Genomic DNA, 26,407 nt, shown 5'->3' with positions numbered 1-26,407 from the left:
TTATAAAGATTGTAGTGGTATCATATTTGTGATTTAGAAACATTACTCTGGATACAATAGGAAAAAAATGTCAAGTGGGGCAAGAATGAAAAACAGTGACTGTTTTTTGAGCTGTTGAAGTCATCCAAGGAAGAGGTGATAGTGGCTTGAACTAAGTTAGTGGTAATGGGAATGAAGTGGACAGACTGCAGAAATGGACTACCTGGATGTGAAAGTTGAAAGAAAAGGAATGCAGAATCCCTCTATGTTGGCTTGGCCCAAGGTGGGCAGGGTGGCACCATTTACCTAGACAACACTGGGTGGGGGGGCGGGGGGGGGGGGAGATGAATCCCAAGGGAAGTAAGGAAAAGATGGTTTGAAGAAGCCTTGGGTTGAAGGATTACATTTGTGTTATCACATTATCTGAGCCAGATAAGGGTGTTATCTGGGCCAGAATTGAGTGATAAATGACAGCAAGATACTTAAGCAATCATTATTTAGCAAACAGTACAGGGGTAGGAAAGGTAGATAAAGAAGTGTCACTGAGACCTGAAATCTAACTTGAGGTAATATGATTATTTTTTTTAATGTTTATTCATTTTTGAGAGAGAGAAAGAGAGAGAGAGAGAGAGAGAGAGAGAGAGAGAGAGAGAGAAAAGATACAGAATCCCAAGCAGGCTCTGGGCTCTAAGCTATCAGCCCAGAGCCTGATAAGGGCTTGAATCCAGGAACCATGAGATCCTGACCTTAGCCAAAGTCCAGCACTTAACCAGCTGAGCTACCCAGGTGCCCCAGTAATATGATTATTGTTTTTCATTTTTAATTTTTTAAAAGATGTGTATTTATTTTTGAGAGAGACAAAGCACGAGTGGGGGAGGGGCCGAAAGGGCGGGGGTGGGGGAAGAGACACAGAATCCAAAGCAGGCTCCAGGCCTCCCAAGGGGGGGCAAGGAGCCCAAAGGGGGGTCTGGAACCTAGGAACCGTGAGACCATGACCTGAGTTGAAGTTGGAAACGCAATCAACTGAGCCACTCAGGTGTCCCTAATATGATTATTCTTAATTGACGCGCTGCATTAGTAGGTAACTGAAAATGAAGTGCCATGACAACGTCTAGGTAGGTAGTTTATTTTATAAACTTGAAAAAATATGATTAGAGGCAGGATATAACAGAAAGACCTCCTAGGTTCACATTAAGTAAACTGGCCATCGGACATAATTCTCTTCAGGGGACCGTAGCTCATGAAGATGCCTGAGGGAAAGGAATTTTTCAATTGAAATTGGAAGGCGGTACCGGAGATTCTTAAAGATGGGAATGTAGGGACAGGACATGCACGGGATGTTGAATCCATCGTTAAGGGGTTGACTCTGGGGGCACGAAGCTGGGGAGACGGGAAGTAGAGGTCACGATCTTTACTCCTAGTAGTCTCCTGGGAAGGTTCAAGGTTAGACCCTAAGTGTCTTGAAAATTCATCAAAGTCTGCCCTTTTGAGTTTCTTGTCACTACCTGTGCTAATGTAAAGAAGCCCGAGGCATTTCTGTTAAAGAGACTTATTTCGTGAAAATATTTGCCCTTATCATTTCATTCTCACTGATTTAACTTCTCACGTTCCTGCAGATTTCTTTGCTCTAGTTCTCCCGCAAAATACCGGTGCAGGGGGCGCCTGGGTGGCGCAGTCGGTTAAGCGTCCGACTTCAGCCAGGTCACGATCTCGCGGTCCGTGAGTTCGAGCCCCGCGTCGGGCTCTGGGCTGATGGCTCAGAGCCTGGAGCCTGTTTCCCATTCTGTGTCTCCCTCTCTCTCTGCCCCTCCCCCGTTCATGCTCTGTCTCTCTCTGTCCCAAAAATAAATAAACGTTGAAAAAAAAAAATTTAAAAAAAAAAATAAAAAAAAATACCGGTGCAAAGCCGTATCCCGCCCATTGTTTCCTGGCTCCCTTGTTGGAGCTCCTCCCGCCGCTGGAGGCAATTTGGGGAGCTTCGCTCCGCCCCAGGGCCTGTCCCCGGCGGGGCCCCGCCCCCGGCGCCTAACCCCTCCCACTGCCCCGCCCCCGGCGCCGAACCCCGCCCACGGCCAGTCTGGAGAGCCCAGCCCAGCTCCGGAGCCCGCCCCGGGCCCACCACCGCCACCGCACGGCTGCCCGGCCTGGGCCTCCGCGTCGCCATGGCTGGGGGCCGTGGGGGCCCCGGGCGCGGCCCGGACGAACCGCCGGAGAGCTACCGGCAGCGGCAGGAGCACGAGCTGCAGGCTCTGGAGGCCATCTACGGCGCCGACTTCCAGGACCTGCGGCCGGACGCGTGCAGATCGGTAGGAACGTGGCTGGCCCGGGCGGTGCTGGCGTGTTGCGGCCCAGCCTTTTCTCTGTGACTTCCCCTGGCTAGGCCAGGCCCGGCCTTGCCGAGGCCGAGCCACAGGCCCTTTTTGGGATTCTTCAGTCGTTCAGTCTCTCCCGATTCCACCCACGCTTACTTTTGGTCCTTGCACCCGCAGCCGTTTGGCTGGTCTCCGGAACCCCCACCTGGGCCGAATTCTTTCACAGTCCTGTCTCCAGGTGGACTCCTCTCCCCTACCTGACACTGCTTCTCATTTCCACTGACACCCCCGTAACATCTCTGCCTCCTTCCAGCCTTGTCCTTTTTTCCCCCCGCTGAAAGCCCTTGAATTTGATACAACAGCGTATCATAGAGATGATTGCAACTTTGTTCTGAGAACGCTTTGGGCGACTTTCACAGACCTTACGGATCCCCCCAGTCAGAATTCTCTTTAAGTCTAACCCTCCCTTGTGTTCAAAACTGTAAGTCGTGTTATACCCCACTGTACTCCCCAGGTGTCCTCTCTGTTTTCGGAGGTGGAGGAACTTCCTTGAAGGAACTTACCAGAGAATATATAGAATATATTCATCTTGGCGGTAAGGAGAGTGCAAAGGAGTGCGCTTAGTTAGACCTTTTAAATGACATTTGGTTTAAAATATTATTTCCCTTTCTGTCATGGAGTAAAGGCTTATTATACGCTGTTGACCCTGATGGTTTTTCCCCCAATTTTGGAGAATTATCTCTGAGTATTGTCATTTGACAAGCAGGACCTTCCTTCATCTGCCTGTAATTCCTGCATTTCACATCTGTCTTATGGACACATCCAGGATTTCCTCAACAAACAGGATCTTCTTTGCAGCTTTCAGAGCCAAACCTTCTCCCTCTCTCTCCAAGGGCTTCTTCCTTCATTAAATATTTATTATTCCAGCCATCAGGGAAACAGCCCAGGGCAAAACAGATCAAACCTCTGGTCCTCAGAGAGCGGACTTTTCTTTTTTTCTTTTTTAAATGTTTGTTTATTTTTGGGAGAGAAAGAGAGAGTGCCTGGAGCACAGGTGTGAATGGGAGAGGGGCAGAGAGGGGGGGACCGAGGATCCCAAGCAGGCTCTGCTGACATCTGCAAGCCTGGTGTAGGCTCAGACTCATGAACCCTGAGATCATGACCTGAGCCAAAATCAGATGCTTAATCAACTGAGCCACCCAGGCACCCCAGGGACCTTACTTTTCTAGTGCTTAAATTTCAAGAGGTTTTTTTTAACCTGAAGTAGTAAAAAAGGTAAATATCCCCCTTATACTAAAATAAAAACATAACTTTCTGGCGATCTGGTAACTTCTCTTTCTAAACACTGAGAATCAGGACATAGGCCCACTAAACAGCCGAAATGGGAGTTACAAAGTGTACCCGCTGTACTCCGGGCAAAGCCTGTAAGACTTCCCTTCCAAGCTACTTTATTTACTTATACATGCTTAATTATCAAGTTCTAAGGCTGCAGAAAAACGAAAGGAAAAGGTGCTGCTGTACGTGGGGATATCAGTAATCCCAGAATTTACAGTTCGTGGTCTTTGTAACAAGAAAGAAGATTAACAAAAGCAAACAAAAGCAATAAAAGGCTGGCAGAAGAATTCAGATAGCTGTCTGTGGCTCCTGGCCCAGGGTGAATAGCTTCTATACTTTCATAGGCCTTGCAGGCAAATAACTGATGGCCATTAACAAGAAGCAGAAGTGTAGTCATTCAACAAGTACTTATTATCACCTGCTGTTTGCCAGTCTTCAGGGAGAGGTTACGCAGGTCCACAACCCTTTCTCGAAAACGCTAGCGATCTGTTAGTTTTAAAAATTCAGAAGTGTTTGTGTTCACGTCCCTGTGTGCACATTCCATACCTTGATGTGGGGGCTGGTGGGGGGGCAGCATCCAGAATTAAACACAATGAAATGTGAATGTTCAGCTATTCACACTGACTGGGATCAATAAAGGCTTTTAATAGCCTCATCATGTCAGGCTGCCAATTTGCTGCCGATTTTGCTGTCAATAAATTCAGATCAGAATTTATTGACCTGAATAAGTTTCAGGTTTCTTTAACTTTTTGGGGGGATGTGTTATTATGTAGATTTCAGTTCACGAGCATATGTATATCATTTATAAACATTTTGGGAGTGAATGCTAAAAATTTTATATACTAAAGATCAGATACTACTAGATTAAAATTTAATTTACTCTAGAGTTACATGTTTATTATTAATTATTTTGGTTTATTTTCCATGTCAACAAAGGTCTGTTTATTTATAATCTGATGTCTGTCCATTGCAAAGTTTCCTCCCAAAAGCTTGCTTCTGTCCTTGGGCCTCCCAATAGTATACGAGAGTCCTTGTTTTCCTACTTTTTGCCAATATTGTGAACGTCAGGCTTTTTCATCTTTGCCAGTAGGCAGATGAAACATTTTTTTTTCCTGCTGTATTGTCTATTTTATTTTATTTTATTTTAATTTTTTTAGTAGTCTCTGTGCCCGGTGTGAGGCTCGAACTCAGAACCCTGAGATCAAGAGTCACACGCTCACCTGACTGAGCCAGCCAAGCACTTCATGTATTTTTTTTTTCTTATTCATTTGTCAGCTATTTTATGTTTAAAACATTTTTGAGGGAGGAAGCAGAGTGAAGGAAACAGGATAAGAAGTGGGCTCCAAGCTGACAGCAGAGAGCCTGATGGGGGGCTTGAACTCACTAACCGCTAGATCATGACCTGAGCTGAAATCGGACACTTAACTAATTGAGCCATCCAGGGACTCCTTCTTTTAATTCTTTCATGACTTTGTTTTTATTTATTTGTTTGTTTGTTTGTTTGTTTTATTTATTTATTTTTGAGAGGAGGGAGGCCAGAGAGAGGGAGAGAATCCCAAGCAGGCTGCCTTATCAGGCTTCTTTATCCATTCATCAGTCTATGGACATTTGGGCTCTTTCCATTATCTGGCTATTGTCAGTAGTGCTGCTATAAACATTGGGTGCATGTGTCCCTTCAAATCAACCTATTTGTATCCTTTGGATATATACCTAGTGGTGCAATTGCTGGGTCATAGGGTGGTTCTATTTTTAATTTTTTGAGGAACCTCCACACTGTTTTCCAGAGCGGATGCACCAGTTTGCATTCCCACCAGCAATGCAAGAGGGTTCCCCTTTCTCCAAATCCTTGCCAACATTTGTGGTTTCCTGAGCTGTTAATGTTAGCCATTCTGACAGGTGGGAGGTGGTATCTCATTGTGGTTTTGATTTGTATTTCCCTGACTGATGTTGAGCATCTTTTCATGTGTCTGTTAGCCATCTGGATGTCTTCCTTGGAAAAATGTCTGTTCATGTGTTTTGCTCATCTCTTCACTGGATTATGTGTTCTTTGGGTGTTGAGTTTGGTAAGTTCCTTGTTTAGATACCAGCCTTTTATCTGGTACGTCATTTGCAAACATCTTCTCCCATGCCCTCCGTTGCCTTTTAGTTTTGTTGATTGTTGTTTTCTTCACTGTGCAGAAGTTTTTTTTTTTTTTTTATCTTAATGAGGAGAAAAGAGACACATTCTTAAACCAGTTTATTTTGTTGGCCCTGAGTGTTAGGAAGTGCCCAGAGAAAAGCACATCAGACTCAGCAGCAGGGGATGTGTGGGGGCATTGGCTGTGGGCTCCTCTGTAACAGTGGAGGAGAGCATCTCGCTTCACAATCCCAAGGAGAAGCACATACAACTTCTATTTTATAGTTGCTTCCATTGCTACTTTTTATGCTGCTTTCATTTCACTTGCATTTTAATCTTTGAAACGAATTGGTTTTTTTCTCCTGTATATTTTATAGTTAATATATTTTGTATCTGATACGTTCTGCATTGTGTTTTCCTCTTCCTTAGTGTTCTCAAAATTTTTTGGTTATCCCTTATTTTATTTGCCCGCAAATATTCCAGGAATTTGTTATTTCCTTGTGTAGGTTAAGTCAGAGAACTTTACCAACACTGTTCTAATAACCATTTATCTTTCAAATGCACAAAGGGTCCCCTCCCTACCCCCTCCCCAGCACATCCTGATTGTTACATCATTTTTAATGGAGCCCTGTTCAGCTCCAGGACTCCTTGAATGCTTTAATGTGAGCTAATGCTTGATATCCTAAACATAGCTTGTCTAAAAGCCTCTTCTCATGTTGAGAAGCCTCCCAGTTTACTCAAGGAAAGCCTGGCAAATAGTCTGTTCTTATGTCTAAAGTCACTTTTCCTGGACTGTTCTCCCCCCCCCCCCAATGTGCCTGTATTGGGTAGGATTCACTTTGGCTACATGTTAAAGAAAACTTAACAAAATTCACTTTGCTGCAAGCAGAAGTCTGGGGTCTAGGGCTTTTTCTAAATTGCTGTTCATGGTCCAAAATAGCTGCCTGAGCTCCAACCATCATATCTGCATTCCAGTCAGCAGGAAGGAGATAGGGATGAAGAAGTTGCCTGTGTTAGTTCTTTCATCTTATTAGCCAGAGATTAACCCAGTGGCCACACTTAGCTGCAAAAGATTGCATCCAACTAAAAAATCAGGGGCTCTGTTGCCAAGAAATAGGGAGAGAATGGATATTGGGGGAACAATTAATAGTCTGCTGGGAAATACCCTGAAGTTTTATGTCCTATGGAGAAGAATATCATTCTGATCCAGTTAAATTGTGAGCCAAAGATAAAGGCCTTGAAAGTAGCAGACACCTGGGGGTGCCTGGGTGGCTCAGTCACTTGGGGAACCGGACTCTTGATCTTGGCTCAAGTCCTGTCTCACGGTTCGTGAGTTCAAGCCCCATGTCAGGCTCTGCACTGACAGTGCAGAACCTACTTGGGATTCTCCCTTGTCTCTCTATCTGCCCTTTCCCCACTTGTGCTCTGTCTCTCTCAAAAAAAAAAAAAAAAAAAAAAGGTAGCAGACACCTGATAGTTCAGTGCCCCGCTCTTGGAGCTAGTTTTACTGGGTACTCAGACCCAGACAAGCTGGTAGATTTTGTCCAGTATGTCATTCCTCAGTGGCCTCGGTCTGTTCCTTCATCCAAGCCACCGTCACTGGGCTCGTGCGCCTGGTAAAGCTCTGCAACCTCTACACACCCAGGAGTCTCTTTGTTACAAAACTCCTTCCTCTTCCTCAAAGTTTGTTTTGGCATTACCTGGCTCACCGCCATTGTCACTGCTGTGCTTGGTGTCCTGTTGTGGAAATAACGGGAACACTAGACCTGCATGGTGTACGGCTGGTCCAGCCCACGAGGGTCTGCAGGGTGCTTACAACTTCTTTAGGCCCCAGTGTTCTGTATATGCTGTTCCCCCTTGTGCTTCAGGTACTGCCCCAGAGGCCTCCTCCCCTGAGGCTTGCCAGCAATCTGTAACTGGATTCACTGTGCTTTATGAAGCATTCCCTTTAGTAAAGAATATCTTCAACCTGTGTAATCCCCCAATCGGCCTCGTTTTTCTGAAGCTGGCTTCCTGTTCCCGTGACTCTGGGCGCACAGTGAAGGGCTCTCTGTACCGTTTCCTGTAAGGCCTGGTTACACTGACATAGACTTTTCACTTCCCTGATGAAGACAAAAGGGAATGTTAAACCAGATCTGCTATCTTACCTGTCCGGGGATACCTCACTTCATGGGGTACGTGTCTGTTTGTTGGAAGTTCATTTCCACCCTGGGCCCAGGAAAGACCTATCCTTTGGTTTACGTTTGTAGTTTCTACTTACGCAGCTTGCTGATAATTTTAGTTCTGCTTATGTTGACCTAATTCTTGCTCCTTGAAGCTATAGAGGGCTACTCTCGTTTTGTTGCTTCAAAAACAGAAGATCGGCTGTTAACTCCTGGGTGGTGTGCTTGCATTATAACATCTTGACTTGCCCATTGTACATTGGGCTTGTCAGGTGCTGAGTATTTTACTTTAAGAAAACCGTTTGTGTGGCATTTCTCCTCATTTTCTTACCTATTTCTTTGGCCTCTTGTAAGCTATTAGTCATACAGAGTTAGAGCAATATTCTCACTGGTTTGTTCTGAAATAAAATTTTCACTGGTCAACAGCCAAGCTAGAAAATGAAAGGCAGAATAATGTGTAAGTGAAGATTTATTTTTTTATTTTTATTCTTAAAAAAAAATTTTTTTTTGATGTATGTTTATTTTTGAGTGAGAGAGAGACAGAGCACGAGCAGGGGAGAGGCAGAGAGGGAGACACAGAATCTGAAGCAGGTTCCAGCCTCTGCACTGACAGCAGAGAGCCTGACATGGGGCTCAAACTTAGGAACTGTGAGATCATGACCTGAGCCAAAGTTGGATGCTTAATCGACTGAGCCACCCAGGGGCCCCATATTCTTTTTTTTTTAAGTGAAGATTTATTAGTATAAGATAAATTGACCCCCCTCCTACTTTTGATACTAAAGCATTCTCTGTTTTCTGAAATGAATATATAATAGGGAGCAAAAATGTACTTTCTTTCTTTCCTTCTTTTCTTTTCTTTTCTTTTCTTTTCTTTTCTTTTCTTTTCTTTTCTTTTCTTTTCTTTTCTTTTCTTTTCTTTCTAGTAAGCTCTCTATGCCCAACATGGGGCTTGAACTCCCAATCCTGACATCAAGAGTCTCATGCTTCACTGACTGAGCCAGCCAGGCGGTCCCAAAAGAGTATTCTCTTGGCAAAATGATAAGTTGGTGATCATAATGTCTTTCCAAACTTTGTGGCCTGTAAGATGAGAAAGGCTGAAGAGGTTTGATCTGGTGGAGAAAGCACTGGTAAAATTTTGTTTGAGTCTAGCCTTTCTCTCAATTTTTACATCCCTACCATGCTGGATTCTTGTTAGAAAATGAATAACAGTAACAGCAAAGACTGGTTGGAAAGATTTACTTCAAAATAATCTCAGGTGGTGTTTGCGGGTAGGGGTAACATATAGATACACAAGGTTGGCCATCAGTAGGTAATTGTTGAAACTGTATGGTAGGCACATGGAGTTCATTGTATCGTTACCAGCTCTTGTTTGAAATTTTCCATAATAAGTTTCTCCAAAAGTGAGTCTGTTGAAGAAGAATGGCTGGTCATGGCAATAATCTTTCCTTTTCTTCCTAGCAACTAAGTATCTTAGCGGCTCTTAGCAGCTAAATGCTTCCTGTGCAAAGTTCTGTCTAATGTATAGAGCAGGGAACGGCTGTCTGCCATGGTTAGAGGGGAACTAGGAGGCCTGGAGCCCTGTTAGTTCAGTCTCACACTCAAACCTTTGAGGCGGCTCCGCGGAAACCCACCAGCTTCTCCCTGCTTGTTCTCATGTTCCTCTGTCATTCTAAAGAAGGGCCCCTCCTCCTGTCTGTCTCTCTTGTGCCCAGGATCCATGGCTGTCTGCCCTCTGATAGGTCCTAATTGTGTCTCTTTCCAGTTCTTCTGTAGTATTCCTTCCCATCAGCATCCTCACACGCTCTAGTATCTCTCATCTTTAAAGACGGAGCAAGAGATACCTCCCTTGCTTTCACATCCTCCTCTGTCTGTGGCCCCATTCTCTGTGCACTTAATGCCCAAACCCAAACCTCCCTGAAGGGCTTGTCTAGACTCACTGAGTCTCACGGTCACTCCTCATCACACCAGGGTCTGCGTTTGATGCCTGTGGAGCCTGCTCTTGGCAAGGTCACCTACAGGCCCGTGTTACCCCAGCAGGGGATGGTCTCTGTCCTCATCCCGTTCCACCTCAGGAGCATCTGGGACAAGGCCTGCTCCTTCCGTTTCCCTTCCTGGAGGCCCAGTCATTTTGTCCACCTTATCTCACATACACCTTCTTTCTCCTCTGCTACCAACACAGGCTGAATTGTTACAGTAGCTTTTGACTCTTGCTCTTAATCTACCTTGTTCACTCTTTACTCAGCCACCAAAGTGATCTTTCAAAATATATGTTAGATCATATCATTCCCATCTTAAAACCCTGCCCGATATTTCACCTGGCTGACAAGGCCCTTTGTGCCCCGGCCGATCTTCATCACACCTGCTTACCTGGTTTCCGCATCCCTCCTCTGTTCCAGGCATGCTGGCCTCCCTTTGGTTTTTGGAATACACCAACCTCTTGCTCACTTTGAACCTCTTCACATGCCTTTCCCTTGTCTGGAATGCTCCGTCTCTGGCTTGTCTCAGCTTAGGTGTGATGTCCTCAGATGGGTCTTCCTGATGACCACGTCCAAGTATGTTCCCTCACATCCACTGCCAGTCGTTCTCGAATTAGAGTGTAGGGAGACAAGATTTTGCTTTTGTCTTCTTAGGGGTCTCTGGCTAGACATGAGAATTTAATTGATATGAGATGAGGCAGATCGACAGGAGAATAGCATACAGATTTTTTACACGTAGATAGGAAACCCCATAGGAAAATGAAGACCCAAAGAAGTGGCCAGACCTCAGTGTTTAGATGGTGGGTTGAACAAAGAGAGGGAATTGTGGAAAAGTAACTAACAAATCTGGGGAGGCTGAAGAAAGACAAGAGTCCTTTTACCAAGTTCTGTTTGTACAGAATTCTCTCGGCCTCGATATTCTGTCTCTGGTAGTGAGAAGATTTCCTTCTTAATATAGGAGGGCATCTTTCACATGAGAGTTTTATCGCCTGCTTTCAGGAAGAAAAGAGAAGGTTGGAGGGCCTTTCTTGCACCTTCTGTTTTTAAGAACCCTTAGCTCGAAATAATGCTTATGCCAAAGTGGCGTATTTTGGGGTGCCCTATTCCATCACCGTTCAAGAGCATCACACCTTGTCTTCAACAGCACTTTCCGAACTTGAACCTGTGTATTTATTATTTGTGTTCCCAAGTTCCGTGACAGCTGGAACCACGTCTGTTTTCTCTCTTTGGTGTGCTACCAGTGCCTGACAGAGCGATGCCCAATAAGTGTGGGTGATGAGGCGTGATGGCTGAATGAGTAGATAAAAGACCTCCTGGCTCACAGGGTGTTTAACCCTTCCAGGACCACGCAGAGCCTTACCGCAACTTTTAGCAAGGATTAGGATAAAGCCTCATGAAAACTGACCTTATGTATTTTATACGCATGGTTGATGAGAATTTTGTTTATTATGTAATTCGGGGTACCGTGTGTTGTAAACATCTGTTAGAATTTAGTGTTGCTAAGTGCTTTCTTGCCCCTGAAAGATTTTTATGCCTTTCCTTTTCTGGGAAGTGTGAAAGAATGTCACATTTCCCTTTTTGCCCTGGCTACTTGTGTGTTTCAAGACAAAGTCAAGGCTCAGCCCCAGCAACTCGGATCGGCACTAGCAAGGGAGCAGCTAATGAGAAAGACACAGGTTTGGAGTCAAGGTTGGATCTGAAATCTGGCCTTGTCGCCGTGTACCTGTGGGCAAGAAATGGAAACTTTCTGAGCCCGAGCTGCTTGCTCTGTAGAACAGAGATGGGGCCTACCTGGCAGAGTTGGTGAAGTGCCTGGACCAGGAGAGTACACGTTTCTTCCCTCAGCGTCCCTTCTCTCAGGGATGAAATTATAGATAATTATAGATATTATAGATAATATAGATATTATACATAATATCAGCTGCCTCAGACCTTTTTTGGAAAAAACACATTTAATAAGTTAAAGAACAATAAATAGAATATTTAGTTATTTGGCGAAAAGCAGTTGGATGAAAGCATGTCCAAGTTAGAAGAGCCATCAGATTTCCATGATAAGGTTTTCACTTGTTATTATCTCATTACTCAGATTCCAATTGAAACTCTTCCTGCTCAAGAGGTCCTTCCTTGGCACACCTTTCTGACTCTATCATTTTGCCTTCTTTTCTTTCTTTCTTTCTTTCTTTCTTTCTTTCTTTCTTTCTTTCTTTCTTGTTAATGTTGATTTATTTTTGAGAGAGAGAGAGCAGGAGAGGGACAGAGTGAGCGGGGGTGCGGGGGGGGGGGCGGTAGGGGTGGGGGACAGAAGATCTGAAGCAGGCTCTGTGCTGACAGCAGAGAGCCCAATGCGAGGCTGAAACTCAGGAACGGTGAGATCCTGACCTGAGCCAAAGCTGGATGCTTGACGGTCTGAGCCACCCAGGTGCCCCTGCGTTGTTTTCTTTACAGCACTCATCACTACTGAGAATACTCATTTGCCTTCTTATCTGTATTGGCCAGTTAGGCTCATGTCTGTCTGAATTTACCCCTGTACTCCTAGCCTGTAGATCAGTACCCATGCATAATCATGTGATCAGCGCTCAGTAACATCTATTGAATGAATGGAAGCTTACGTGGAATGTTTGGCTCACTCCTTAGATAACTTTGAAAGGGAAAATGCAGTCTCTCTGGCACGGGTTTTGTTTTTAAACCACACTTTAGGAAAAGATGACCGAACACCTATATAAAAGTACAGCGACATGTACTATTTGAAAAGTTGAACATTAGAGCTAGATGGTCATTATCTTAATTGCTCATGGTTGGCTCTCTGGGGCAGGAAAAAAAAAAAATTTCTTTTTCTCTTTTAGGTCAATGAGCCTCCTGAAATCAATTTAGTTCTGTACCCTCAGGGCCTAACTGGTGAAGAAGTATACGTGAAAGTGGATTTGAGGGTCAAATGCCCACCAACCTATCCAGATGTGTGAGTACATTTATGAATACCTTTTGATGTGATATCACTTCTCTGTTTTGACATCATGGAAACAGATTGACATTAATGGTATTTTCATCTTCCTGCCTCCATTCCACTTAAAATTTCATTCCCTGTCACCTGTATTTCATCAAAACTACATCAGCAGTAAACATTTTTATGAAACCTATCTCATGTTAAGTCTGCTTACAGTGGTAGAACAGTCACTCCAGATACTAATATTTGCTCCGTGACCAATTGTTTGCGTTTTCTGATGTGTTAATTTTCTTCTTTCTTTTTTTCTTCTTTTCTGATGTGTTAATTTTTGTTTAATTCTTCCTAAATTGGAAAGAGGAACAATCTAGAAGAAAGGGATGGGGCACCCGGGTGGCTCAGTTGGTTAGGCGTCCAACTCTTGATTTTGGCTCAGGTTGTGATCTCAGAGTTGTGAGATCGAGCCCCGTGTTGGGCTCCACGCTGAGCACAGAGCCTGCTTGGGATTCTCTCTCTCCATCTCCCTCTGCCCTTCCCCTGCTTGCATGTGTGTGTGCATGCGTGCACACACTCTCTCTCTCCCAAAAAATAAAAATGAATTAAAAAAAGAAAAAGATAAACGTATGAGAACCAGTAGACCCTTGTATACTTAGTTTTAAAATATGGTTGGTGTTAAAACTTAGAGTAGCAATAGCTTTCTGGACCTAATGGAAGTTTTTTTTTTTTTTTTTAATTTTTTTTTTTCAACGTTTATTTATTTTTGGGACAGAGAGAGACAGAGCATGAACGGGGGAGGGGCAGAGAGAGAGGGAGACACAGAATGGGAAACAGGCTCCAGGCTCTGAGCCATCAGCCCAGAGCCTGACGCGGGGCTCGAACTCACGGACCGCGAGATCGTGACCTGGCTGAAGTCGGACGCTTAACCGACTGCGCCACCCAGGCGCCCCTGGAAGTTTTATTCCCTAGAGGAAAAAGGACTTTTGAGTCCCTCTGTTACTAGGGGCACTGCTGATGAGTCTCCACCATGCAGGGCTTGCTGTATCCCTGGCCCTACCCAGTGATGCTAGAAGTGCTCTTCAATCTGTGAGACAACCGCAAGACCCCACCATTTTCAAACTCCCCCTGAAAGCATACTGCCTCCGGGTGAGAACCACTGGTAGAGCAAGAGCGTTGGCAATCAGTAGTCAAGTATTGCATGTGAGCAACTGGGGTAGGGGCCGAGGGAGGGAGAGAGAATCCCAAGCCGCCTCCATGCTACCAGCACAGAGCCCAATGCAGGACTCGATCCCACGACCCTCGGATTGTGACCTGAGCGGAAATCAAGAGTCGGACGCTCAACTGGCTGAGCCACCCAGGCACCCCACGTATTGTCTTTTTGAAGTATATGTATATTTCGTGTAATCTTTCCTGAGACATTACACACGGAGAGGCAGATTGGCTTGGATGATATTTGTGGTTTGAGCTTCTTGTGCAGGAGTGACAAATAAAAGGATGCAATGCCTCACGGAGTGGGTGGTAAATTTATGGAAATTTGTTATCCAGAAAATTCAGAGAGGTCAAGATGAGCTGCTTGAATTTAGTAATTTTAGTAATTTTGCCTCTAACACTGCGCCTAGAGTAGGTATAGTAGGTATTTAGAAAGTTGATTAATGAATTAGTAAAAGGGTAATTACATTTATGAAAGAAAAACAAGGCAGTGTCTCTCTAGGTTTTATTTTGCCTGACACCAAATAGGTGGTGTCTTTTCTGACAGCTGGGTTCAGTTTTGATATGAACTAGCCATGTTTTGTTGTTGTCGTTGTTTGAGACAGAGACAGAGGGTGCAAGTGAGTGGGGGGTGGGGGAGCAGAGAGAGGGAGAGAAAGAGAGAGAATCCCACAAGGGGCAGAGAGAAAGAAGCAGGGCTCACCCGATGTGGGGCTTGCGCTCACCAGAAGTGGAGCTTGAGCTCTCCTGAACTGGGGGGCACGAAGTTACCCAAAGCTGGGCTCCTGGTCCGTGAGATCATCACCTGAGCTGAAGTCACATGCTTAACCAGCTGAGCCACCCGGGTGCCCCACAGACTAGCTGTGGTTATTGCAGATCTCACGAGTTAAGGGCTCAGTTCCACAAAACTTCAAACCCCGGTTGCACGTACCGCATTTCCAGTCAACCAGCCGTAAATATGGCCTTCAACCCTGTCCTTAGGTTTGGAAATTTGTTAGAACAGCTTGTAGAACTCAGGAAGGCTTTGCTTTCAACTAATTACCAGCTGACTGTAAAGGATATAACACAGGATGAGCCGAATGAGATAGGTATGTAGGCAAGGAATGTAGAGTTTGTCTGCCTTTGGACATTGACAGGTATTCCCTGGGGACACAGTCACCCCTGATTGAGAACCACTGCACTAGAGGACCATTCTGGCAAATCTTGATGTGTCTAATTGATAAAAATATTTTGGGATGATTTATTGATTTTATTTTGAGAGAGAGAGTGTGTGTGTTCCTGTGTGCCAGCAAGGGAAGGGTACAGGGAGGGAATCTCAAGTAGGTTCCATGCCCAGCATGGAGTCCGACTGGGGGGGGGGGGCTTGATCTCATGACTGTGAGATTATGACCTGAGCCAAAATCAATAGTCAGACACTCAGGGTGCCTGGGTGGCTCCAGTCAGTTGAGTGTCTGACTTTGGCTCAGGTCATGAACTCACGGTTTGTGAGTTTGAGCCCTGTGTAGGGCTCACTGTGCTGTCAGCGCAGTGCCTGCTTTAGATCCTCTGTCCCCCTTTCTCTCTGCTCTACCCCCTCCCCCACCCCTGTCTCTGCCCCTTCCCTGCTTGTGCTCTCTCTCTCTCTCAAAACATTGAAAAAAAAAATTTAAAAAAAACAAAAAAAAACCATTGGAGTCACCCAGGTGCCCTGGGATGATTTCTAAAAAAGAAAAAAAAAAAACACGGAAATGATTATAAAAGAGCCATAAAGTAGACATTATAATCTCAGCTATATAAAATTATAAATTATGTGCCAAGGACATAGAAAGCTGGAAAAAAATTGGGGCGGATTTTTAAAGTTTAATTATTGTAGATGGGTTTTTTCATCATTCTATTAACAATGATTGCTATATAATGACTGCTGAATTAAAAAAGTTATGTAAGGCTTGACTTCGGGGAGCATTCTTATTGTTGGAGATAATATGGTACAGGAAAACTTTGTTTTTCTGCAAGATAGTCTTGGATGCAGATAGTCTTTGATGTGAGAGAGTTGTGGGTTAGATGGACCATACTCAGGACTGTATGTATGGCCTTTCCTTTCTTGTTCTCATATGTATGAACTCCTTTCTCTCAGGTTTCCATCTATCCAAGGAGATAATGATGTAGCAACCTAGCACACCAGGGCAGTGAGAGAACGCAGAGGTAGTAAAATAGTAAAGGCTTTGCTAAACTAAAATCGCATCAGTTACTCAGAAATAATTGGTCGGAAGTAGAGTCAGCTTCTCTTCAGCGAAATCAAATAAAGTCGGTTTGATGTCAGTGAACTGTTATTAGATATCTATTGATGGGGAATCAAGGGGAAGCTGAGGAGTGGCAGCTGCGTACCTTGCACAGGAAAGTGTTGAGTCTTGCTTGTGCTCTGCAGGGAGACGAGCGTGCTGGGCATCCTTGCAGAGCACACACAGGTAGATTCAGATGTGAGTGGGTGAGTGAGCATTTCCACCTTGTTGGCAATCACAAGGAGTGACACAACATGCATGTAGTGGGGATGCTGGATGGATCGCTGAGTCCTCATCTGCTTTTTGGGTTTTTTTTAAAGATTTTATTTTTACGTAATCTCTGCACCCAACGTGGGGCTCGAACTCACAACCTCGAGGTCAAGAGTCACGTGCTCCACTGACTGAGCCAGCCAGGTGCCCCAACCAAGGCTTCATCTTGCCTGGTTGTGCTTGGCCTGTTTTATGCTGGAGCACAGGAATGAGCCCAGAGCACTTGGACTCTTGCGGGTGAACTGTGAGAGCTGGGTAATTGTTGGGGGCAAGTCAGAATTGTTGGGGGCTTCTCCCCCAGGGGGCACAGGTGACCCCATGTCAAGCACTGTGTCAGCAGAGTTGCTGGGATGCTGTTGAAATCCTTTGAGATGAAGGGAAATGCTGCTGGCAGTATAGAGGCCTGTAGGAAATCCCTGGGCCTCAAGGTTGCACTTAGCAAATATTAACGCAAAGAGGCCATACTTTTTTGGCGTAACTCCTTTTTGTCTTTTTCTTTTCCAGAGTCCCCGAAATAGAGTTAAAGAATGCCAAAGGTCTGTCAAATGAGAGTGTTCATTTATTAAAATCCCACCTAGAGAAAGTGGCCAAAAAACATTGTGGAGAGGTAAGATGTGTTTAATTGGAGTTGTAAGAGGACAGTAGAAATCTCATCCCATTCACTAGTGTTCACCTTCCTGCCTTTTTTTTGGCTTAGAGGCTGTTGCATTGCACCCCAAACCCAATTTTGATAAGAATGTTTTGTTTCTTGTTGATAGGTACAAAGAGGAACATTGTTATGTGTATTTTTTTTAATTTATGGTTTTGATTAATGATAATTCATAGAGTGTGTATCAATGGTATATTGATGCTTCAGAATTCTGAAAAGAGTCCATGTGACCCTGGCCCTACTGTGTGCACGCTTTGGACCTGGCATCATAACTTGATACTGACTTGAACCTTTACATTGGAAAATGTTTGCAGACAATTTCTTTTTTTTTCTTTCTTCTTTTGTATATATTTTGGGGAGAGTGCAAGCCGGGTAGGGGCAGAGAGAGGGGGACAGAGAATTCGGAGCAGGCTCTGCACTGACAGGCTGATAGTAGCCAGCCGATGCAGGGCTCTGACTCACAAATCATGAGATCGTGACCTGAGCTGCAGTCGGACACTCAACCGATTGAGCCACTCAGATGCCCCCAGACAAGTAATTTCTGACCAAACCTTGCCACCTGCCCGTGTTTCATATCAGAAGAGCTCATTGTTTTCCTTCTCGGTGATTAGCGACATACTCTACTCCTTCAACGTCCCTTTTGTATCTTAGCATTTCCATTTAGTTACTAATTCTCTTTTAATCCTCCGCACATGAAGATATGCATGAGCTTCCCCTTGGGTGGTAGATCTCTCTGGAGGGCTAGACTAGGTGACTTACTCTGGGTTTCTTAGCCCAGACCAGTTCCCTTCAAGTATCATGTCTTTTCCTCGCTTTTGTGTAAAATCACTCATATTCACATGAGCCTAGGCAGCTCATGCTGAAGTATCCCATCCTGTAAAAACTGAGAAGAGTTAAGGAAGGACTTACCCCAGGCCTCTGTGTCTCTTTTGGACTTGTGGTAAAGTGACTGGACTGTTTTCCAGTTATGTTCTATAACACAGCAAGTCACAGCATGACCCGCTCACCCCTCTCCCCCCACCTGGTACTGTTTCCAAGATGTTCAGTGATTGTTGAGCTACAGAGGTGATTGTAGAACAGCCTGGATAAAAAGCTAGTCCCTAGGAATTATTCCAAAGTTTTCTCTAAATAGTCTGATGTCTAACTGAAAAATAACGCGGAATTATATTGAAAATTCGACTATAGAATCCTCCGGCTTCTTGGATCCGTAATGTATGATATTTTTTTGAAAATATCTTTGTTTTTTACAAGACAGTAGTATTAATTGTATTCACCGAGCTGTACACTGGATCCCCAGAACTTATTCAATGTATAACCAGAAGTTTGTACCCTTTGACCAACATCGCTTCCCTTTTCCTACCCCCAGTCTCTGTTTTTAGGAGTTGGGCTTTTTTGGATTCCACATGTAAGTGAGATCATCCAGTATTTGTCTTTTTCAGTCTGACTTATTTTACTTAGCATAATGCCCTCAAGGTCCATCTCTGTTGTTGCCAACAGCAGGATGTCCTTTCTCGTGGCCACAAAGTGTTCCTGTGTGTGTATATGTGTACCACATCCTTATTCATCCGTTGACAGACACGGAGGTTGTTCTCATGACTCGGCTTTTGTGAATAATGCAGCAATAACATGAGAGTGCAGATATCTCTTCAAGATCCTATTTTCATTTCCTTTGGTACCCAGAAGTGGGGTTGCTGGATCATATGGTAGTCTGTTTTTTTTTTTTTTAATTTTTAATTTTTAATTTTTTAATTTTTTTTTACGTTTATTTATTGTTGAGACAGAGAGAGACAGAGCATGAACGGGGGAGGGGCAGAGAGAGAGGGAGACACAGAATTGGAAGCAGGCTCCAGGCTCCGAGCCATCAGCCCAGAGCCCAACGCGGGGCTCGAACTCACGGACTGCGAGATCTTGACCTGAGCCGAAGTCGGACGCTCAACCGAGTGAGCCACCCAGGCGCCCCTGTTTTTATTTTTTGAGAAAACAATCTCACTGTTTTCCACAGCGGCTGAACCAGTCTCATTCCCATCAACAGTGCACAAGGATTCCCTTTGCTCCACATCACTTGTTATCTCTGATCTTTTTGATGACAGCCATTCTAACAGGTGTGAGGCGATAGCTCATTGTCCTTTTGACTTGCATTTCCCTGATGATGAGTGATGTTGAGCACCTTTTCATGTACCTGTTGGCCTTCTGGATGTCTTCTTTGGAAAAATGTCTCTTCAGATCCTCTGCCCATTTTCTAACTGGATTATTTGGGATTTTGTTGCTGTTGTATGAGTTGCTTATATATTTTGACTATTAGCTCTATCAGATAGGTGATGTACAAATATTTCCTCTCATTCCATAAGTTGCCTTTTCATTTTGTTGATGGTTTCCTTTGCTGTGCAAAAGTTTTAGAATTTGATATAGTCCCACTTGTTTATTTTTGCTTCTGATGCCCTTTCTTGGGCTTTCTCTTAAATTACAGTTTTTACTTTGAGAAAATTATAGATTCACATGGAGTTTTAAGAAATAATACTAAGATCTCATGTACCCTTTAGTCAGTTTCAGGGATGTTATGTAAGTGGAATCATACAGTATGTATTCTTCGATACTGACTTTCCTTTTTTTTTTTTTTTTTAAAGTTTATTTATTTTTGAGAGAGAGACTGGGAGTTGGGAGGAGCAGAGAGAGAGGCAATCCCAAGCAGTCTCCCATGATGTCAGCGCAGAGCCCGAACCGGGCCTCAGTCCCATGAACCATAAGATCGTGACCTGAGCTGAAACCAAGAGTGGTTGCTTAATCCACTGAGCCACCCAGGTGCCCCTTGGCTTTCTTTTCCCTGAGCATAATTCTCTAGCATATCCAGATTGTTGCATGTATCAGTAGTTATTATTTCTTATTACTAAGTAGTATTCCATGGTATAGATATACCACTGTTGATTTAGCCATCCACCAGGTGAAAGACATTTGAGTTGTTTCTAGTTTTTGGCTATTAAAAAATGAAGCTGTTGAGTGATTCATATATAGGATTTTTTTTTTAATGTTTATTTTTGAGAGAGAGAGAGCATGTGCACAAGCAGGGGAGGGGTGGAGAGAGGGAGACACAGAATCCGAAGCAAGCTCCAGACTTCCAGCTATCAGCACAGCACGGAGCTTGAACCCACAAACTGTGAGATCATGACCTGAGCCAAAGTCAGATGCTTAACCGACTGAGCCACCCAGATGCCCCTATAGGGCTTTTTTTTTTTTTATGTTTATTTATTTATTTTATTTTTTTATTAAAAAATTTTTTTTTATTACGTTTCTTTATTTTTGAGAGGCAGAGAGAGAGAGAGAGAGAGACAGCATGAGTGGGGGAGGGGCAGAGAGAGAAGGAGACACAGCATCCAAAGCAGGCTCTAGGGTTCGAGCTGTCAGCCCAGAGCCCCACGTAGGGCTCGAACCCACAAACCGTGAGATCATGACCTGAGCCGAAGTCGGACGCTCAACCGACTGAGCCACCCAGGCACCCCTTATGTTTATTTATTTTTGGGAGATAGCACACATGAGCTGGAGAGGCACAGAGAGAGGGGGACAGAGGATCCGAAGTGGGCTCTGTGTTGACAGCAGACAGCCCAGTGGCGGGGGGGGGGGGGGGGGGGCTGAACTCACAAACCGTGAGATCGTGACCTGAGCCGAAGTTGGATGCTTACCCGACTGAGGTACCCAGATGCCCCTCATTAAAAAATTTATGTTTTTATGTAAATATAAATTTTCATTTCTCTAGAATAAATGCCCAGGAGTGCATTTGTGGGTGTATGTTAGTGGCATGTTCAATTTTGTAAGCACCTGCCAAACTTTTCCAGATTGGCTCTACCACTTTACATCCCACCACCAATGTGTGAGTGATCCCGTTTCTCCACATCCTTGCCAGCATTTGATGTGGTCGTTTAAAAAAAAAAAAAAAAGTTTATGTGTTTATTTTAAGAGAGAGAATGTTCTAATGCACACAAGCAGGGGAGAGGGAGAGAGAATTCCAAACAGGAATGAGCACAGAGCCCGACACAGGGCTCGTTCTCAGGAGCCATGAGATCATGAAGTGAGCTGAAATCAAGAGTCGATGCTTAACTGACTGAGCCACTCAGGTGCTCCAGTGTTGTCATATTTTTTATTTCAGTTGTGTTGTAATAGATGTTATCATTAATTTGGTCAACTTGGCTAGACTATGGTACCCAGATATTTGGACAAACGTTGTTCTAGGTGTTTCTTTGAAGGTATGTTTTTAGATGAGGTTAACATTTAAATTAGTAGAGTTTGAGTTAAGCAGATCACCCTCCGTAATGTGTGGGCCTCATCCAGTCCCTTGAGGGCTTTGACAGAAAAAGACTGGCCTCCCTGGAAGCGGAGGGAGTTGCCAGAGGGCTGTCAGACCACAACTGCCACAGCAGCTCTTTGCTGGGTCTCCAGCCTGCTGGTCTACCCCACATATTTTCAGCTTTCCAGCCTCTGTAATTGTATGAGTCAATTCCTTAAAATCAGTCCCTCTCTCTGTACATGCACACACACATACACCCCTACCTTATCCTATTGGTTCTATTTCTCTGGAGCACCCTGGCTAATACAGATAGGTGTTGTGAGGTGATGGTGGGGTGGCTGGTATAAATAAGGAGAGGCTTCTGATGACGTCACATTTGAGCAGAGTGCTGAGAGAAGCAAGACAATCAGCCATATAGGTACAGAGGGAGAGAGGGACAGGAGCCACTGTGGAAAGCAGTTATTTTCATCTAGTCCTATATATCGTATCTGATGTGTTTGCACAGAAAATGCTACTAAATTAAATCGATTGGCAAAGGAAAACCCCTACACCGCTTGACTCTTCCCTCCTTTCTGGTGTGGAATTGGTTTCTCATTGGCATCACAGAAACTGCCTACTTTCCCCAACTTTTCTTAAAAGAGCTTGTCTTTGAATAATTTGCATCCTACTTAGGCTCTAGACTTAACTATAAAGTGAAGCATATCCAGTGAATGCCACAGCTTCTGCTATAATCAGAAAATACATTGGGGTGCCTGGGTGGCTCAGTCGGTAAAGTGTCTGACTTCAGCTCAGGTCATGATCTCACAGTCTGTGGGTTCGAGCCCCTCCTCAGGCTCTGTGCTGACAGCTGAGAGCATGGGGACTGCTTCAGATTTTGTGTCTCCCTCTCTCACTGCCCCTCCCCCACTTGTACTCTATCTCTTTCTCTCAAAAACAAATAAATACTAAAAAAAATTAAAAAAAAAAAAAAAAAAGAAAATACATTAACTTCCTCCAACCAGAGCTGTGGTGTCTTTGTATTTGCTCCTCAAGAGGAAGGTAAGTGACCACCAAATGAACTGACTGTATTCTTGTGTACAGTGACTTTTATTACTAATTACCACCCTCTCAAGTCCCTTTAGAAATAAGAATTTTTAAACTGCCTTATTGTAATTGAGGAAAAAGAAAATTCTCAGTGGCGGTCCTCATCTGCAGAAGGAGCTTGGCATTCTTGACCTCGTTGGGGTGGGGGTTGGAGTGGTCACTTTGGGGTCCCAGAGACCCTTGTGCTATGAGCTTACCAACCTTAGATGTGATTTATGACTCCTAGAGGTGCGGGAAAGTGGCTCCTATGCTCACATAAAGAATGTCTGAGAGGGGGGCATTTTTCCTTCTGGTCCTATCCACGAGTGCTGCCCTAAGTGGGAATGAAATTCTTTCTTAGTATGGATCAGCCTCCTACTGACCTGTTACTAGCAGGGAGAGAGTGAGGCCTCAAAGTGTTTGCCTCTGTACCCCAAAGAATGTTTTCAGTACACTGTATGGACAGATGAAGGCTTTTAAGCTGGCGATGATTTTTCAGCTATCGTTATCTAGATAGGTTTTTTAGTTGGGAAGGGTACTTTATTTTTGTGCAGTGTTAACAAATACTTTTATCAGATTTGTTTGTACAGAAAAATATTTTTGTCAGATTTATTATACAGAAAATGCCAATAAAGTAAAAAAGGACTGTGAAAGAAAAGTGAAGTTTTTTGTCTGGTGAGCCCCAAAAAAGCTCTCTCCTGCCATGATTGCATCGTATATACCTAATTCAGAACGTGGCATGGCAAAGTGAGTGTCACCATTGTAAGCGGGCCTCTGATAGCCTGCCTGACTTTCTGTAGTCTCCTTTGGGCCCTGTCTTCCGGTCATTTTACCATCTGTGGTTGATTTTCATCTGCATGTTTAGGTGATGATATTTGAACTGGCCGACCATGTGCAGTCCTTTCTCAGCGAACATAACAAGCCCCCTCCCAAGTCTTTCCATGAAGAAATGCTGGAAAGACGGGCTCAGGAGGAGCAGCGGAGGCTGTTGGAGGCCAAGCAGAAAGTGGAGCAGGAGGTGAGACCCTTGTCCCTACCGTTCTGGGCGGCCGAGCCCAGAACACCGCGAGCTCCTCTGAGTTCTTTCTCTGTCTCTGCCTACACACTTATCTTTATTTAAGTTTTGCTCAGCATTTGATTCAAGAACTTTAGATTCGAATGAGAAGAGGCCCAAAGTGTAACTGAGAAATATTATGAATGGTTTTCTCCATATATATATATATATATGTATGCATTTCCTCCCAATATATTCATGCTGCTCCTAGAACCCTCAGTCTAGTCCGAGAAGAGAAGGTTTGTTTAACCAAACTTCTTTTATTTATGGTCTTTCTGAACTTGTTAACCTGCGCACAAATTCACTGAGGGTTTTTTTTTTTTTTTTTAAGTTATTTATTTATTTTGAGAGAGAGAGAATCCCAAGCAGGTGTTGCACCACCAGTGTGGAGCCCATTGGAGGGGCTCGAACTCACAAACCTGGAGATCATGACCTGAGCTGAAGTTGATGCTTAACCGATTGAGCCACCCAGGCGCCCTAGGAATTTACTGAGTTTTACTGAATTTTCTTCTTCCTTCTGTGGAACAAGTATCCCCTACCCAAATGAGTACCAAAGCCAGAGATTGAATTTTTTTTTTATGTTCACTAACCATTTGTATTTTTTTCTTTTAATCTGTTTGCACAAGTGTGTACACTCCTGTGTTATTTTTAAAATCCTTTCACCGGGGCGCCTGGGTGGCTCAGTCAGTTGATCGGCCGACTTCGGCTCAGGTCATGATCTCGTGGTCTGTGAGTTCGAGCCCCGCGTCGGGCTCTGTGCTGACAGCTCGGAGCCTGGAGCCTATTTCAGATTCTGTGTCTCCCTCTCTCTGACCCTCCCCCGTTCATGCTCTGTCTCTCTCTGTCTCAAAGATAAATAAATGTTAAAAATAAAATAAAAAAAAAAATCCTTTCACCAAAGAAAATAATATGTATCTAAGTTTCCTCCTTGATTTTTAACTTAGTGTTTTTTGGTTTTTTTTCTATTTAGTCTTTTAATCAACTTACCTGGAACCCATTTTGGTGTGGGTTATAAAAATGAGCGTCCTAAGTTTTTTTTAGTTGATTTGTATTATTTCCTTTAAAGTGTACTTTAACTCTTTCTGTATACTAAGTTCTATTTGTGAGTTATCTGTTTTGTTCAGTTTTTTTTCCTGGACTCCTTACCAGACTCTGAATTACTGTATCTTTTATAATAATTTAATATCTGAAAAGGCACATCCCCCCTCTTCATTTTCCATTATTTATGCTTTTCTTTCTTCCTCAGCCATTCTTACCCACTTATCCTTACAGGTGAACTGCAGGATTGTTCTCTCAAAATCAAAACAAACTCTGCACTAGACTTATATATTCATTTAGGAAGAATTGACGTCTTGACAATATTCAGACTTCCTATCCAGGAATGTTCTTCTCCATTTATTTTTATCTCTTGGTGAGGCTTTCTAGTTTTCTTCCTGTAGATGTTACTATGTAACTATCTCTTTTTTTTTTAATGTTTGTTTATTTTGGGGAGAGAGAGAGGCGGAGTGCGAGTGGGGGAGGGGCAGAGAGAGAGGGAGACACAGAATCCAAAGCAAGCTCCGGGCTCTGAGCTGTCAGCACAGAGCCTGACGAGGGGCTCGAACCCATGAACTGCGAGATCATGACGTGAGCTGAAGTCAGATGCTTAACTGACTGAGCCACCCAGGCACCCCTAGTATTACTATTTGTTGCAGTTATTTCTAGGGTTTTGTTATTCCGCTTTTCTTAGGTTCTTACTGCTGGTTTTGGGGTTTTTTTCCCCCCTTCATTTTGTTCATCCTGTGCTTATAAGTTAACACCTGTGTCTTTGTGGGCCCTATTCGTTTACTTCTATTTTTTTTTATTTTAGAAAGAGGGAGCGCATGAGTAGGGGAGATAGGCAGAGGGAGAGAGAATCTTTTTAATGTTTGTTTATTTCTGAGAAGAGAGCACAAGCAGGGAAGGGGCAGAAAGGAAGACAGAGGATCTGAAGAGAGCTCTATGCTGACAGCAGCAATCCCCACGTGGGGCTTGAACTCACTACACCTGGAATTTAGGGGACTCAAAAACGCACTATTTTTCTCAACCTTAATTCAGATCCACTTGAACAACAAATACAGGAGTTAAATGGATGGAGATCCAAATACTGCTTTGAATACTGAGCAAACTAGAGAATGCAGCTTAAGGTCTATAGCATGTGGGGGTGGTGCCCGGGTCATTGCCATTCCTGGTCAAGGCCCTGAAGACAGCTCAGTCCACCTCCACCACGTTGGCCCTACGCCCCTGTGGCTGAGGGCAGACAGACACAAATGTGTGTTCACATAGGCAGACTTCAAAGAGGAGGGAATAGGTCAAGGTGGGGGAGAAGTGCGAGGCCAAGGGTGATGCTATAGTGAAAGTCTTTCTACATGGAAACATGAAGAGTGGGGAGTCACTGCCCCTCCCCCTAGTCTTGAAACCTTACTAAATGGGAACAACCACTGCAGAGGACCTGCTGCAACTGGTCTAACTATATTTTGCTGTCAGGTTCTGTATATTCAGGCCCTTTAGGAAAGGAGGGCTTGAATTACAGAAATGTAAAAGGTTTTTTTGTGGTTGTACTATTTATATATTGTCTGGGTTTCAGAGATTGGCATTTGATGGCAGTATGTTTTATTTCAGCAACGTGAAATCCTTCATGAGATTCAGAGGAGGGAAGAAGAGAGAAAAGAGAGAAAAAGGAAAGAAATGGCTAAGCAGGTACTGTATCAGTTGTACCATACTAAAATATTTTGCATTTTGCTAAACATAAAATGTTATTTCCCTTGATGATGTTTTCCTCTCCAATGTTAGTAA

General features: G+C 44.0%; 1 protein-coding gene across 4 annotated transcripts in view; it reads left to right on the top strand.

The window, feature by feature from the left end:
• Positions 1 to 2,099: 2,099 nt before the first annotated feature.
• EIF2AK4 (eukaryotic translation initiation factor 2 alpha kinase 4) overlaps positions 2,100 to 26,407 on the top strand; it is a 97,600-nt gene continuing 73,292 nt past the window's right edge. For all 4 annotated transcript variants that reach the window (XR_006961302.1, XM_047075335.1, XM_047075334.1 and 1 more), the window contains exons 1-5: positions 2,100 to 2,285; positions 12,724 to 12,836; positions 17,057 to 17,159; positions 23,405 to 23,557; positions 26,234 to 26,311. Coding sequence is in view for 3 of the 4 variants with exons in the window: in XM_047075335.1 (XP_046931291.1) it covers positions 2,142 to 2,285; positions 12,724 to 12,836; positions 17,057 to 17,159; positions 23,405 to 23,557; positions 26,234 to 26,311 (591 nt within the window). In the remaining variant the exon portion in view is untranslated. The remainder of the gene's footprint in view (positions 2,286 to 12,723; positions 12,837 to 17,056; positions 17,160 to 23,404; positions 23,558 to 26,233; positions 26,312 to 26,407) is intronic.

Source organism: Lynx rufus, unplaced genomic scaffold (assembly GCF_022079265.1).
Source record: "Lynx rufus isolate CCGP_SWC_20201006 ecotype Redwood Valley unplaced genomic scaffold, mLynRuf1.p SCAF_13, whole genome shotgun sequence".
Taxonomy (NCBI): Eukaryota; Metazoa; Chordata; class Mammalia; order Carnivora; family Felidae; genus Lynx; species Lynx rufus.
Note: the sequence above shows the minus strand (reverse complement) of the source record. Positions and strands in the feature narration are given on the sequence as shown.